This window comes from Solanum pennellii, chromosome 5, assembly GCF_001406875.1.
Source record: "Solanum pennellii chromosome 5, SPENNV200".
Classification (NCBI taxonomy): domain Eukaryota; kingdom Viridiplantae; phylum Streptophyta; class Magnoliopsida; order Solanales; family Solanaceae; genus Solanum; species Solanum pennellii.
In genome coordinates, this window is record NC_028641.1 from 26,987,180 (window position 1) to 27,004,556 (window position 17,377).

The window sequence follows — 17,377 nt, forward strand, 5'->3', positions numbered from 1 at the left end:
TTGACGTAAAATTATATATCACCCTTCAAGCACCATTTCAAACCAGGACAACAATGAGATGTTTCTTTTCAACCAGCGTTGGATCGGTGAAACATCGATGTATAATTATACAACAATCGGTACAAACTAATGTGTTGAAGAGATACATATCTTCTAGCGATATCGCCGATGCAAAAAAATGTGTCTCGCATGTAAGAAAGGATATCAAAACTTTTACTCAAAAGTGATCTTTCAATAGATCATTTTTTAAAACTAAAATCAAACCCAAATTCAAATCTGAAGCCGAATTGAACTAGCAATTCAAAATGTAACTATATTAGATCTTATTCATAACAAGTAATACAAAATATTTGTTTGAAAATAAACACATAAATATATTATTACATAATACAAGAAAAGTATTGTTAATATGAAGAAAAACAAAGCAAGTAGAAGGGTACAATTAAATCCTTTCCAATTAATATAGTAGTATAAATGTAAAATTTGGAAATGAATATTATATTTATTTAGGTATGAAAAGCACATGCATGTGGAGGTGATAAAAGTGAAAGTGAATACCTCCAACAGAAAATATGATAGAACCTTATCTTGAGAGTAGAATAAAAAGCGTGAGAGAGACGAGCAAATTGTAAAACAGGCAAATAGAGCAGGTCACGCTCCTAAATTACGCGTGAGGATCATCTCTAATTGGCGTGCAGAAATTTGGTATAACACCAACTAACATTAACAGGTCCCAACTTTTCTTTAACACAGAGAGAGGATTTTTCGTTACTCTCCAAACAAATCCCTCTCTCTCTCTCTCCTTCGATAACCCTAAATTTTTCTCTCCTTTTTTTTTTTCTTAATCACATCAGGTACTTTCTTCAGATTTTCTCATGTTTTTGTTAAATATATTTGTTTTCTTATTGGTTGTTTGCTGAATGTGTTTGGTTCCAGATCTGTTACTCAAGTTTGTGATTGTTGATTGTTTTTGTGAAATTTTGTTTCTCTTTGCTGGGTAGTATATATATTTTGGGTATTGTTCGTGATGAGGTGTTTTGACTGTTACGAGTTGGTTGCTGGTTATCTCTGGTTTGTTTCCTTGCTGAATATGGGCAATGTGAAGAACTAGGACACTAGTAATTTCCAAATGCTCATTGCGTCTGTGAATGATTTTAGTATTTCTTGTTGGGATAGCTGATTTTAACATTAGCACCATTTTAGTGTTGCAGATTCTAGTTTCAACACTGATGCATGTGCTGATTTATAGAAGTCTCAGACATTTTTGTTGTTATTGAGAGAAAGGTCTCTTTGGGGGGTTAGAATAGCTTTAGTTTTTTTATTTCTTCTTTTTAATTAACAAAAGAGGTAGGAGGGAGCAAAGTTAGGTAAGAGAAAGTGCAGTTTGTTTTACCATGACCAGAATAATATCATTAGATGTGAGAGGTAAAGAACTTCACAAAAGGATGGTGATTAAGGGAGGTTTTGAAAGGATGATTTTTCTACTGTGCTTTCTAAAAGATAATAAAGGATCAAGTAACAGATGCAAAAGTTTGAAGAGTGTGGAGTAACAAATAGGTAGGGTGGACCAATCTTGAATCCAAAAGGGTAGCATGGGAAATCTTTGTGGTTTGGGACATTGGGGTTTAAATAGGTAAGTATACATACTCTAAGAAAGGAAAGAGAATCAAAATACATAATTACAGGAGTAAATCAAGCTATACTATATTTACAAGATCATATTTTATCATATTTATGAGAATCTTACAATTCTTTTTAATGTGATCTAATCTTTCCTCTGTTTTAGTTTGTGTCTTAGTTTGACTAGGAGTAGGCACGGAGTTTAATGATGTAATTTGTCAATTTTGTGGTTTTAAACTAGGATGCATATAACATTTTAAAAATATCCTCTGAATCTTGTGATCATAAGTATATCATGTCATTTCCATAAGGGAGTGTCATTAAGGTTGAAGTAGGAATATTGAAATTAAAAGCTCACTAAACATAGAGATGTGCCATTCTTTTTTAAACAAACTAAGTAGGATACTTAAAAGAAAAGTAATGCAAAAATGGAGGGAGTAAGGTTTTGTGTTTGGTGTGGTTGTGTGTAAATGACTATGTAGTTTCACGTGTGTTTGTGTTTCTGACTTTCTGTTGAAATTTTGGTAACTTAAATGTTCTCTAAAATTTTTTAGTGTGGAATTTGAATTGCATGTTCCTAAGATGCTGGATGCAAGGGTAATCAATATTTTAGGAAAATGTTTGTCTCTCATTTTAGAGACCTAAACTGCAGAGATGTATCACTTATGAAACTTAACATCTTATTGTCACAGGGAGGGGTTGCTGCTACATCCTTATTTGGCTATCATTGATGGATTTATAAAGGTGAGAATGTCCACTTAATCTCATGTCCTGGGAGTTATCTACCTACCACCTAAGCATGAGAAACTGCATTAGCATAAAGTTGTATTTTTGTTTTGGTATCTGTATTGTTTAAATCCTTTCCAGACCTCCATGGTATTTTGAGTATAAAAGAATAGTCATAATGATTCTTGTATTTACTCTTCAATTCTTGGTTCCCTTTTATTTGTTTCAGGATATGTATATATACCATTTCTTGGCCCTAGGCTCGCAATCTTAGCCATGGGAAGATGGGAAACTAGGTCTTCTGGCCTACATCCAATTTAACTTCCTATTCTGATTTCTTTTTTTTTTCCACACATTTCATGGTGGTTAGCTTTATAGGTTTCAACGTGAATGTTTAAGTCTTATGGTTTCAATATGTTTAATATTTTTGGTATTGGTGTAGTTCGGAATATATAGATGATCCTGTAGCAATTGTAGACATCTTAGAATCCTTGTAAGATGATATAGGACCTAGAGACAGGTTTCTTTTTTTGGGTTGTTGAGCCTACTTAGTTGTATGTAGCTCTGTGATGTAAATTTTTGGGATCCCAGCCTTAATGCGGATGATTATATACAAACTTGTTACTTTTGTAAAAAAAAAAAGCTCTATAAGGCTAAATTGAGGATGAAGCTCGTAAAATCCATGTATGTTATAGTAGTTGATTTCTATAATATTTGAGGTTACCCTCCTTAAAAAAAGTGAACCATGGTGCATAAAATTAAGAAATGATGCTCAATAAATTAAGGGATTTATTAGAGTATACAAAGATAAGTATAGTTAATTGAGACTAACTTTCCTACTTATGTTATTATTTTTTTATGAAGTACATTTTGTAGATGGCATGAAGAATATGCAGAAATTACAAAAAGAGTTAACAAAGAAAAGACTGCTTAATATAAAAGAGATTAGACCAGAACTAGGGAACAAGAAAAGCCCAAAAAGTGATTTATGCATATTGATGATATCATCTATGAAATGTACTTCATAAAAAAACCATAAGTAGGAAAGTCAATGTCAATTAAGTATACTTATCTTTATATGCTCTAACAAATCGAAAACTAGGTGTCCGTCATGAGAAACATGTAGGGGATATAATTTAGTTTTTTTTTGTTCACATCAATATCCTAATGGAACATTGTAATCCCACTTATGTGAAAGTATGCATTTGTTTTTTTGTTTTGTCCACAACACATATGATGTGTGATGCCATCATAAATCCAATGCTTAATTTCAAGAAGTCAAATTCCTTCAATTTTCCATCAACTTGTTATTTATTAATTTTAACAACTATATTAAGAAAATGTTATAGGGGACATATATAGATCTTATTGGTTCATGAATATGAAATTAGGTCCTGCGTGGACTAGAAGATTGATAAAATTATATCAAGTGTGTTAAAGTTATCCCGCATTGGTTGTGAGATTTAAGATTAGCCTATTTATATAGTTCAAGTAATCTTCACTTTGTGAACTAGCTTTTGGGTTTGAGTTGCATTTAAGATCCATTTCTTATCTTGTTATCAAAAGTTAGACTCATCCCAATTCTTGGTTTACCTAATGTTGGGCCCCCATAATATGTTGTCCACTCTCCGGTTGATAGGTCTGGGGGTGCGACAAGGGGGTCAAAGTGTTAATTTGTCCCACATTGGCTGTGGGATGACCATATCCCTATTGCTTTCATAGATTACAATATGTACTTTCTTCGAGGGGGCATATCATATGATGTTATTATTTCTACATCTAAAGTAGGGACTTGGTATGATTAAATGGAATGTGCAACACATCATATAAGAAGGTTGTTATAAGCAAAGAAGCGCTACTATAGATTGCAAAAGGCTCTAGGAGGTCTTTGAAAACAAAGGAAAGACTTTCAAGTCGTGGCGTTGTAGGGATTTCTCAACAAGCCTTGTTTTGTCTCATAAATCCTATCAATATTGGAGATTTATCTCTACTATTTCTATCAAGGGCCAAGACACTAGTAATTATTCTACCTGAAAATACATTTAAGTGAGATATGGATACAATTGGTGACAAAAATAGAAGGCTTCGTTAATAGTGACCTCGTAGAGAGCTACTAAAACTCAGGGAATACAAACATCACCTCATAGGGAAGGGGGAGCAATGAAGAAGCATTACATGAAAACAAATGGACATACATGAAGCTATGATAGGGTATGAGGGGGTATCTCTGAAAATTCCTTCGCTGTTCAATGACAAGGATATCTTTGGCAGGTGTTTGGTTGGAAATTTTAGGCTAGGACGATACTCCGTCTGGAAATGATGTAGACGATGGGCTCAACAATCTTGGAATGCCACACAGGGATGGGGTACTAGTATATAATATGAATAGATTTCAATTCTTGTTTGAATTTCAATCTAGGGCTACTGCAAAACATGTAGTGATGGGAGATTGGTGGAGGCAAGGAAGGCAACTATAACTGCAATGGTGGACACCAACAGAGACCTTTTCAAATTGTACCATGTTTGACTGGTTCTGGATTCAAATAATAGGTCTTACACTTGATCTCTGGTCAAATGCTGTTAAAAGATCACTGAAAGATGCAATGGCTGATTTGAAATGGAGGAAGAGACTGAATTGAAAAACCATTTGAGATGCATGTTCGAGTTAAAGGCTCATTGAAAAAAATCCGACTACAGTTGACGTTGCCAATGAGAATCTCATCTTCTCGCTACTAGTATGGCTTGAAGCTCCAGCAAGGTATCAGAAAATAGTGAAGGGTGAGTGTAATACAATTAGAGAGAGAATGTAGTGGCGTTTTTTTTTTTAAACTGGTAAGGTTCTTCAGCATTAAGGGTATATAGCTACCTCTGAAAAGAGATAACTATAGATTATCTAAGAAATCTATGATCTGATCTACATCATCTATACAAAGTTGTTTACGCCAAAAAAGTAGAGATACTATACAATTCCTTTTAACCTTGTGGATGGAATTGGAACTGTCTTCAAAACTTCCTCCGTTTCTTTCTAGACTGACCACCATTCACGTGATGGTATTAGCTTCCACCATCTCTTTTAACTCTTACTGTCTCCTTTCCTAGTCTAGGAGCTCAACAGATCTGATGTATGTTCTGGCATTGTCAATTCATGCTTGCAATGTTGAGAAACAGGTTCAAAGAGATGGTGGTGTTTTGAGGTGTAGGAGCTATGTCTAAACGCCTACAAAAATGGGAGGACAGGGACATGGCATGAAAAATTTGTAGGTCGACGAAAATAACTGTATTGGTGCGAAGGGTGTAATTGAGGGTACTTTTTTAAATGAGATGTCCCTAGCAGATGATGGACCTCTATAGTAAATGGAAATAGTAATTTTGGCCATTAAGAAGGATGGAAGGTGGGCTCTTTATGTAAGGAACAAATAAAAGCCTATCAAAACAGTAATAGCTTAACCCTTTGTCACTAAAATAAACTCGAACGTGGTTTTTAATCCCTCGATGATGGTTTATTCAGCGCAAGAAGAAGTCGAAAATTGTCTGGTTAAGGAGAAGTGAAAACAACAAAGTCTGTTAACAAGGCACAATTGGGAGAACCTGATCAAAATTTAGATAATGAGACAAGCAGAAGAATCAATTTATGAACTTTCGATGGAGGAGAAAGGAAGTAAAGAAACTGAGGGTCAAATAAAGGATCAAATGGCAGTATATGATGACCTAATTCCCCTACATATGTCTTGTTGATATGTGAAGAGTCTATGCCAGTAAGCGATCAAGTAATTAAAGACACTGCAACTCTTTTGGTGCATAATAATATAACCAAGATGAGGCAAGAGTTTAATTTCAAAACAAAAATAATATAATCAAGATGATCCGAGAGTTTTGGGTTGCGTTCAAAAGTGGTGAAAAAGAAGCTTTTGCCTTGTTTATGAAGTGGATCAAACAAAGGGGTGGAAAAGTAGTTAATTTTAGTGGCAGTCGCACATATTAAAAAGCAATCGCTCTGAAAAGAGTTCAAAATTCTGGAATTTGACCTGAAATTTAGAAGGGAGAGCCACAAAGATTGAAGAAACAGGGAGAGAAACACAAGTTGGTACATAATGGAAGTAAAAATGTTATCCTAGAATGTGGGAGCTGAGCAGGGAGACCAAAAGGAACCTGGTAGGATCATTAGTACATTAGTGGGGAGTGCAAATTTATGTAATTTTGAGGAAACAGTGGGGGATTATTGTGTTGTGGGATAAAAGAGCCCGAAAAGGGGAATATGTGGATAGTTGGGAATCAAACAATTACCTGTAAATTCTTTGGGATCAATCAGGATTTATACTAGCATTTCACTACTGTATATGCTGATTGTGAGAGAATGGTGAGAAAGGAGTTATGGTGGAATTGGCAGCTTTTGGGGGTATCTAAGGGTCCTTGGATGTTTTGTGGAGACTTTAATGTGGCCAGATCTCCATCAGAGAGATTTGAGTTGACTTCTCCTAGTTTGAGGAGGAAGAATTTTTTTGAAGGCATCAAGCTATGTGCTGCCAATAGATAACCTAGCCCTTGCGGTTTTAGAAATGGCTTTTTATCAAGGTTTCACATGCTTAAGTAGGACATCATTCTCGTCCTACAAAATTTCCAGGCTCTACAATTTTTTGAGAAAAGCTTCAATGCTACTTTTATGGCTTTGATTTCTAGAAAGTAGAAGATATTGAACTTAGGGACTTCAAACCCATTAGCCTGATATGTATAAGATCATCTCAAAAGTGTTGGCAGAAAGGCTAGAAAAGGTGGTGGACAATTTGGTTAACAAACATCAAATGGCATTCATTAAGGGGCGACAAATTATGGATGTTGCATTGATAACCAGTGAGTGTATTGATAATAGGATGAGAAGGGAAGATCCAGGGGTCATATGCAAAGTATGCATCAAGAAACCTATGATACTCTCAATTGGAACTTCCTTATCAGTGTGCTTAGACAGATGGCCTTTGGCAATAGATGGGTGAAATGGATTAAATTTTGTATAACATTTACTAGGTTCTCTATACTTGTCAAAGGAGAGCCAATTAGTCTTTTTTCCAGCAGAAGGGGGACTTAGACAGTGTGGTCCTATGCCCCCTCTCCTTTTTATCACAGTTATGGAAGGTCTCAATAGCATGATGAGGATTGCTAATCACAACAGATGGCTGAAGGGATTCAGAGTATGGAATACAACAGGTGAGATGCTGGAGATTTGTCATCTTTTATATGTAGATGGCACAATTATTTTCTCTGATGTTACACTAGAAAAATTAGCTACCTTAGAATGATATTAGCAGATTTTTGAAGCCACAACAGGATTGAAGGTAAATCGGTTAAAACAGTATCTTTCTAGTTAAGGAAGTATTGCATATAGGTTCTGGCAAACATTTTGGGTTGTTGATTGGAGAAAGTACCTACTATTTATCTTGGTATGCCATTGGGGTCAAAACACAAAGCTTTGGAGATATGGGATGGAATCATTGAAAAAACAGAGAGGAAGTTAGCTTTGTGGAAGTTTTTGTCGGAAAAAAAAGTTAGCTCTGTGGAAGTCACTTTTACTATTTTTTAAGAAAACATTAGCTCTATGGATGTCTCGGCATCTTTCTCTGGGAGGGAGACTCATTTTGATAACTCTACCAATATTAGTAATATCCAGTTCCAATGCCAAGCAAGGGAATTGACATTCAAGATAATTGAGGAAAATTGCTTCTGGAATGGCAATAAGGAGGGCAAGAGTTTTTACTTGGTAAAGTGGCAGCAGAACAGAGCTCAAGGAGGTATGGGGATTAAGAATTAGAAGCTGCAAAATAATAGCCTATTTATGATATTGTTATGGAGATACAATGTGGAGCATCAAGCTCTCTAGAAGGAAGTAGTCCAACAAAAATTTTGCCAAGAAAGACACTGGTGTATAAAGCAGGTTACAAACATATGGTGTAGGGCTATGGAGATCTATTAGATATCTGTGGCCTGATTTCAAGAGAAGTGTCTGTAACATGATAGGAAATGACAACAGGATTTTATTCTGGAAAGGCAATTGGACTAGAAATGGAATGCCACAAGAACTTTTTCCTATGTTGTTCTCTACTAGTGGCAAACCTGACTGCAAAGTTGAAGAATCTTGCACCTCAAGGTTGGGACCAAACATTGAGAAGGTTGCTATGTGAATGGGAAGTGATAGTGTGGCTAAACTACCGAGTTAGGTGGGAAGTTGGGCACAAAAATTGAAGATGATACAGTCAGATGGAACCATCAAAGTGATGGAGTATTTACATTGAGCAGGCGTATTCAAGGGGAATATATGAATTGGCAGGAGTTTCAACTGGCGAAGTTTGTGTAGAAGAACATGGAACCAATTAAGATGAAATGTTTTGCTTGGCTGGTTGTGAGGAGAGCTTGTCTTACACATATTCTACGGGAAAGAAGAATAGAAGTAGCATCTATATGTTCTCTACATCAAGAGGCAGCATAAAAAAATAACCATTTGTTTCTTCTATGTAAAGTTACAGCTATTAGTTTCGCTAAGGAAAGTTGGACTATGCCAGAACCCCCAACAAATTTATTAAGCTACTGGATAGAGGGGTTGGAGGTACTAAAAGACAGAAGATATGGTGGAGAATAGTCCCAAGTTGTATATGTGGAATATGGAAGGAGAGAATGGTAAATTTTCTGAAGGCAGATCCAGTTCCATTCAGAAGATCAAATGGAATTGTATTAGTTCATGTTTCTAGGGTAAAAAACTTACTTCTCCGTCCCAACTTATGTGATGTAGTTTGACTGGACACTGAGTTAAAGAAATATGGGAAGACTTTGCGATGTTCCTAAATTACCTAAAAGAGTACACCTTTGTAGACTTCTTGCCAAATAAGTGGGACCCAATATGGGAAAATGTTGATGGTGTTATTAAATACTTGCCAAATAAAGAAATGTTTGATTCTTTTTGAGACGGACTAAAATATGAAGTTAGTAATATAAATTGGGACAGGAAGGAGTACAGATGATGAAATATAGATAGTAGTTTCATAGGAGTTTTGTAATTAATATCACTCTGTAGCTCACTTTTTGGAGGTTGCTGCCGACATATCTCTTAGGGTCTGTTTGGAGAGCCACTTGGTAATTGAAATTGATGTAATTACTAGGGTAGTAATTACATTGTATAGTAATTACACTGACCTGTTTGGTTGTCACAGTGTAATTACACTATAATTACACATGTCCTGTTTGGCTGCCAACATATCTCTTAGGGTCTGTTTGGAGAGCCACTTGGTAATTGGAATTGATGTAATTACTAGGGTAGTAATTACATTGTCTAGTAATTACACTGACCTGTTTGGTTGTCACGGTGTAATTACACTATAATTACTCATGTCCTGTTTGGATGTCACCATGTAATTACACATGTTCTCTTTGGATGCACAATTGCAATTATAAAATTATAATAAATTTTAAGAATAAAAATTAATTATTTAAATTTTATACTAGTCAAATAAGAAACTTTATAAATGACATTAAATAAAATATTTACGATATATATTCTTTGTTGAAAATATATTAATTAATAAACATATTTTCTGTAACTAATATTATGAAAAAATAATTGATTTATATTTTTTCAAATTAATATATTTCAATTGAATTGATCGTAACAACTAAAAGTATGAAATTTCTACGAACATCGTGAAATGCATGTTCGATTAAAAGAATAATATATAAATAAAATGTCATAAATTATTAAATGTTTGACAAAAATATAATTTATCAAGTCTAATCAAAACATGACGTAGCAATGTAAAATTCAATATTACTAAAACAAATGAAACTGAAAATATAACACAAGTTATAAATTCAAAACAAAAAATTTAACATAATACTCTGACAACAAATTTCAGCACAGCAATAAATATGATTTATTTTTATTTTTTCTTAATAAAAAAACATATTTCTATAACCTTACTTAACAATAAATTTTAATTCAAAAATTGGAATACTAATAAAATTATGCTAATGAGAAAGAATCACGTAAAGTAAGGTTAAGAACAAGAAGAGAATGAAATATAATAATATAAAATAAAATATAAACTTTTACAAATTTTTAGGATAATAACTAAAAAAAAACTTAAAATAATAGAAGTAAAAAAATTTAAACAAAAAAATTAAAATAGAAATAAAAAAAGAAATTAAAAAGTAATCAGGTGGTAATTACACCATGTAATTACCAGAAATTCACAGCCTCTACCGGCAAATTGTAGAGTGTAATTACCCCCTGCCATACACAATTACCTGCTGACCAAGCAATTACCTGTCCTTCCAAACAGGACAAGACAGTGTAATTGCACCAATTACACCAAATTTAATTAAACGAACCCTTAATGTTGAGGAATCCAAAATTACCCGTTTTTAAAATTAGAGCATTCTTCTTGTTGGCTGATGCTAACCCTGTAGCTTTTGGTTACTTCAAGAGGAAGATGGTTTATGTGTCTCTATTTAAGAATAAAATGAACATTGAAATGCTAATGCTTAATGAAGGCCATCACATTGTGAACGATAACCTACATGTTAGATTTATTATTTCACTTCATTACTTTTTTTTGAGGGTGTGGGTGTTCACAATGGGGAAGTGGCTAAAAGATTATATGACCAAAGATGTGAGGGGTCATTTGGTAGCTGGTTTGAAGGTGGGCTAATCAAGTATTAAATCGTGCATAAGTAATACCATGTTTGTCTTGTTGTTTAGAGGTAAATTATTCATGTATAAAACTAATAGGCTATTTGGTTTGCAATTAGAAATTTGCATAACTATTACCAGGGAATCTATTATTATTATATGCAGGATAGAAGGTGGAATAATAATAATTGAATAACTAAACCCTGCATAAGGTGTATATAGAAAAATACATAGATTCCCTCATAACTAGCATTACTAATACCTGTTATAACTCTATACAACTACCAAACGACCCCCAAGTGCTATAGGATTATTCTCCAATGTCCATTTCTGTACCTTAATATAATGATTCTATAGACTTTACAGTTTGATGATAGAAATTGTTATTCACTGAAGTTCATAGATTTCCATTTGATAAAAAACGATAATGCCTTTCAGTCATATCGAGTAATAATAGTATTTTAGACCTTTCTATAAATCTTCTCGGTTGTACTCTTTTCTTGTGACATTTATATTAACTTCTGCATCTTTAAATGGATTCTGCTTTCAACTCTTCATATTTCTTTAAGTTCCTTCTGAAAAATTTATGCAGGATTATCATTTTCGGTAGCATTAAATAAATGATGTAATAAACTTCAACTCCCTTTTAAGTTTGCCTATTTCATATGTCATAAGTTCTGACTTCACCTTGAAAAAAGGATGAAATGTCAGTTATTGACACTCAAAAGCCACTGAAATTTCATTTTGTCGACATATATATGTGTGTGTGTGTGTGGTTCCATGGGCAGGAATGGACTTAAGTTTCTGAGATCTTTAAATGCAATGTAAAATCGTCCTGTACCTCTCCTTTTTCTGTATTGAGTATTTGACAGTCTGCAAGCAATTATATACGAACTTTCTTGCTCAAAAGACAGGTCAAATCATACTTCTGTTAGTGGATACAAATCCTTGTTACATTTCTTTTGATGAGATCCACTCAGTTTTTTCATTTTGCCACAACTGTTGATTCTTTGTATGCTAACTCATGTGTTCTTTATATCCAGTTTTTGGTGTTCTTAGTGTTTCGTCCAGTTTGAAAAGCATTACAGAGAAAATTCAAGAAGTTCAAAGGCACTCCAGAAATTCTTGAAATCTGGTCCAAAGGAAAGATATCTTGGAGTTTTACCAGGTCAAGGAAAAGAAGCTATTGATTTTATCCTAGTGCAAAATGTCTGAGCAATTCCCAAAGTTGAGTAAAAAGCAATTAAAGACTCAAGAACAAAAAAGAGTATCTTCAAGTCCCAAGGATCATTCTTCTAGAAAGCAGCTCAGAAAAGGGGAAAACCCTCTCCGAATTCTATCAGCTGCGGAGCAGTATGCTGATGTGAAATGTTCAAATTCATGGATTTGTAAAAATTCTGCATGCAGGGCAACTATTTCTATAGATGACACTTTTTGCAAGAGGTGCTCTTGTTGCATTTGTCACTTATTTGATGACAACAAGGATCCTAGTCTTTGGTTGGAGTGCACATCTGAATCTGGTCAGGGGGACTCCTGTGGCCTGACTTGTCACGTTGAGTGTGCACTCCAACGTGGGAAGGTGGGAGTTGTTGATCTAGGACAACTGATGCAGCTAGATGGGAGCTATTGTTGTGCTTCTTGTGGTAAAGTTTCTGGAATTCTTGGGTAAGTTTCTTTTAGATAAGTATAACAGTTCTCCCTTTCCAATGCTGATATGTTCGTTCAGTATTAAGCCAAACTAAAACTATACCAAGGTGGTAGGGTGAGTATATCCTTGTTTCCTTCTTTCCTGTAACATCCTTCTTTGGATTGGACTTCTGTCTGAAATCCCTTGACCTATTCTGTCGTTGACTTGCCTCACCAAGTCCTTTCCAACCTCTTCTGATGCGCGCTTAAGAACCATGAAAAGAACTACCTTACGAATGATTTGGAGCTTCCAGCAGTTGTATTTTCACTGGAAATTTATGTGTGTGTGTGTTGAGGGTAAAAATGTGTGACTCAGGAATCTACTCTGCATGCTGTGAACCTACATTTGGAAGGTTGAAAGAGGACTTATTCCCTTGGCACAAGTCTGTGCAGAGGGAGAAGTCTTGAAGCCATCTTCCTCTAAAATTATTTTATTGTCACTTTGCAGTAGTGAAGATGTTAATTGTTTAAATTCTCAAAAGATGTTGATTGTTTATTCTTTGTTCAATCTTGATTAGTTTTTTTAAGTTCTGTTACTGATTTTCTGGTTGATCAGATTAGTCGATAGCTATTTCATAAGTGGAAAAGGGCCTTAAATACACCTGAAATATAGGAAAAGGTCTAAAAATACCTTCCATCCATCTTTTGGTCTAAAAAATACCCTTCCATTCACCTTTCTGGATCACTTAACCCTTGCAACTAACAATCCTTTTTTTATTTTTACTTTTTTAAAATATTAATTATGATTCATTTTTTATTGGATGAAATAAAAACCCGCCTTAAAAAAATTCCATAATTAATTCGATACCTCTTCCACACCCCAAAAATATTTTAAAGAAAAACTTAATATTTGTATTTGCGGTAACTTATTTTTTAAAAAGTTTGTTTTAGACAATTAACATATTATAAAAATATTAATAATTTCACAATTATAGAGATATTATATTATTCATAAATCTTTTTCTTTTTCCTTTTTTTTTAAATTATTCATAAATCTTAAGCTTGTTTATCCTCCGTTAATTTAAAAAATAAAAATAAATGATAACTTAATTTTTTTTACTAATGATCTTTGTGATAACTAATTTCGAAGAGAAAGTTCCATAAAAGACTATAACTAAAGATTAACTCAATTCAGAACAAAAAAGAAGATGCATGCTCGTAGCCTATAGGGATAAGAAAAGTAGAAAAGAAGAGAATTTTATACCATCTCCATTTAAAAAAGAATGACCTTCTCTTCTTTCCTTTTCAGTCTGTTTAAAAAAGAATGACCTCTTTTTTTTTTTTTGGTAACATTTTAGTTTCAGCTTTCCGCGTGGCATGTTTAAGGCTACAAGATTAAAGAGCAACTTTGTACATTTGACATAACTTTAATTTAGAAACACAAGATTCAAAAGTCGTCTTTATTTACTTAAACTTCGTGTCAAGTCAAACTAAATCACTCTTTTTGAAATTGAGGGAGTAATATGTTATGGATAAGATAATATTAGTATGATAATGACATTATTAATTTGTTTATGAAATATTAATTATTTATCATGTTAAGAGTCTTGATTTAATTATTTAAATCTTAGCCATTTATTTTTCTCTATGTTGTGTGTCTTCAATCCAAGTAAGAGCTTGAGGAAAATAGAGAAAAAAATGGAGAGTAGCTGGATTAAAAAAAATAAAATAAATAAAAAGCTACCACAAACACAATAAACTACTGGAGTTTAAAAAAATGAAAATAAATTAGGGTCTTGAAGACTTATACTCCCTCCATTTCAAAAAGAATGACCCTATTTCCTTTTCAGGTTGTTTCAAAAAGAATGACCCTTTTCCTTTTTTTGCAACACTTTAACTTTAACTTTCCACGTGACATGTTTACGACCACAGGATTAAAGGACACTTTGGTTCATTTGACATAACTTTAATTTAGAACCACAAGATTAAATAAAAAGTGTTCTTTCTTTTCTTAAACTACGTTCCAAGTCAAACTAGATCATCCTTTTTGAAACGGAGGGAGTATTGTTTTGACTTGGATAAATTATGGGGAAACATATCGTTGAGATGGAGTTCTTATTTCATTCTATAAGAGAATGACACATAATAAATAGTTTTTAAATATAATTAAATAAAGAGAGTGTTGTTAGTTTCAAGGGTATGAGTGAGCCAAAAAAGTGAATACAAGGGTATTTCTAGACCAAAAAGATGAGTAGAAGATATTTTTACACCAAAAGATGGATGAAAGGTATTTTAGACCTTTTCCTATAGTCCAGGGACATTTTTGGCCATTTTCTTCTTAAGTATTAACATGTAACTCTTAAGACATTGTGAGTGAATTTTAGGCTATAAGCTGTCCTTTAAAAAATGCTAGACATTATAAATCCTCTTCATTGTAATGATTCTGCAACTCTACCCATCCATTTTAGCCCCTCCTGCATGAAGGGAAGCATTAGTTATCTTCTTGTGAGTAATGCTTGTTAATCTTGTTGTTTTCATTTTGATAAATATTGCTCCATTATTGTATCAGTAATGGTCCCAACTCCAAGAATTGCATAAATTGTTTTTTTTTTTTTTTGTAATCCACTAGTAGACTTGTTGCAAGTTGAATGTTTTTTCTTTTCACCTGTTGATCTTGATAGGTTTTGGAAGAAACAGCTTTGTGTAGCTAAGGATGCTCGCCGTGTTGATGTCCTCTGCTACAGAATATACCTGAGTTTCAGGCTCCTGGATGGGACATCCAGATTTAAAGAACTTCATGAAATTATTAAAGAAGCCAAGGCAAAATTGGAGATGGAAGTTGGCCCAGTGAATGGAGTATCATCCAAGATGGCTCGAGGAATTGTTAGCAGACTTTCTATTGCCAGCGATGTTCAGTCATTGTGCTCGATTGCCATTGAGAAGGGTGATGAATGGCTGGCAACAAAGACTAGCAAACTTCCTAATTCCTCAGGTACCATTTCTTATAAACTCTTCTAGGTGGTGTTATCTTGCGGCAAATTGAAGCTAGAGTAATTTATTTGTATTACTTTCCTGGTGCCACTTCTTGCCAGAGGGTTCACTTCCTGCAGCGTGCAAATTCCTCTTCGAGGAGGTGACACCATCTTCTGTTGTGATTGTATTGATAGAAGTATCTGCTGCATCCTCTGAAGATGTCAAGGGCTACAAGCTCTGGTACTGCACGGCCAGAGAAGACACTTATACCAAAGAACCTGTCTGTGTCTTCCCAAGAACTCAGAGAAGGATTTTGATTTCGAATTTGCAGCCTTGCACAGAGTATTCTTTTCGGATAGTTTCTTATACAGAGGCCAGTGATGTGGGACACTCTGAGGCAAAGTGTTTCACAAAGAGTGTTGAGATAATTCATAGGAAGCCTAATTTAGTAGCAGGACTCAAAATTCAGGTCAGTCAGGATACTGGAGGAAGCTCTGGCTCCAAGGAAGGCTTCTACACTGGAAAAGACATTGAATTCGATTCTGGCTTCAAGGTCCGGGACCTTGGCAAAATTCTAAGACTTGCATGGGCTCAACAGCAAGGCTGTTTAGAGGGATTTACTGGACCTGCATCTACAAAATGCTCCGAGTCTTGTACAGTTAAGCCTGAACCTGTTCAGGAAGAGAGGAAGCCATCTACTTCTCGCCAGCTTGACTTAAATGTTGCTTCAGTACCGGATTTAAATGAAGAGTTAACCCCTTCGTCCAGAGATGAAGATAACTGCTGCACTTTAGAGCTGACAGTTGAAGCAGATGATGATGCCACCTCTCATGACAATGAGAGGAACGGTCTTGCCAGATCACATGGTAGTGGAGATTCCCAAAACTGGAACCAGGGGAAGAATGGAGATGTGTCAGCTGGTGATTCTCAGATGGAAGGTTGTCGGAAGAGAGGAGCTAGCAATAATGGTGAGACACATGACTCTGACAGCACCCTAATCAATGGTTCACCTATCCGAATTCGTACAGGAGGGTTGGATGAGAACTTTGAATATTGTGTGAAGATCATCCGCTGGCTGGAATGTCAGGGTCTGATTGAGAAGGAATTCAGGTTAAAGTTGCTTACTTGGTTTAGCTTGCGATCAACAGAGCAAGAACGTAGGGTGGTAAATACCTTTATTCAAACGCTAATTGATGATCCAAGTAGCTTGGCAGGTCAATTGGTTGATACGTTTTCAGAAATAGTATCCAGCAAGAGGCCACGGAATGGTTTTTGTTGCAAGCTTTGGCATTAACTTATCAAGGGTCAAAAATTTCTACCCAGATGACAGGTAGTCTTGCAGACCATTTTGCTCGCTGTCTTTACACTCAATTTTTTTCTCCATAATCTGTAGTCAATGATTCATTCGTGGACAAGCCCGTCCAGCTACAAGATTTGGGTTGTTATTCATGTAGGCAGTTGTTGACTTAGATTGAAGGAAATTCACATTTGTAGGAAACAATTGATCTCTCATTTCTCAGCCTTGAGAAATTCAATTAACGACTTTTTCTACTTACTCCTGCGCAGATAGATATATTGTCTTATAGGTATCACGGTTTTTCTTAAAACAAAAAAAATTATTAATTAAAACCCCTTTTGTATTTTCTTTTGAATTTATGATTAATATACATACAAATTACTAGTTGAAAATGAATCGCAAACTACAATAAAGAACCCCTTTTGTATTGCTAGCCAAGTGTGTGTTGCTTTATTTGGTTCAGTTGA

General features: G+C 34.6%; 1 protein-coding gene across 1 annotated transcript; it reads left to right on the forward strand.

Moving 5' to 3' along the window:
• Positions 1-643: 643 nt before the first annotated feature.
• Positions 644-17,168, forward strand: LOC107020660 (VIN3-like protein 1). The gene is made up of 5 exons (XM_015221118.2): positions 644-854; positions 2,313-2,364; positions 12,058-12,679; positions 15,322-15,632; positions 15,733-17,168. Exons 3-5 carry the CDS (start codon positions 12,222-12,224, stop codon positions 16,905-16,907), a joined length of 1,944 nt encoding a protein of 647 aa, XP_015076604.1. The 5' UTR covers positions 644-854; positions 2,313-2,364; positions 12,058-12,221; the 3' UTR covers positions 16,908-17,168.
• Positions 17,169-17,377: the final 209 nt, after the last annotated feature.

Coding starts and splice junctions, on each gene's coding strand:
- LOC107020660 (XM_015221118.2), top strand. CDS start 12,222: ATGTCTGAGCAATTCCCAAAGTTGAGTAAAAAGCAATTAAAGACTCAA. Junction 12,680..15,321: donor AAAGTTTCTGGAATTCTTGG/GTAAGTTTCTTT, acceptor TGATCTTGATAG/GTTTTGGAAGAAACAGCTTT. Junction 15,633..15,732: donor CAAACTTCCTAATTCCTCAG/GTACCATTTCTT, acceptor ACTTCTTGCCAG/AGGGTTCACTTCCTGCAGCG.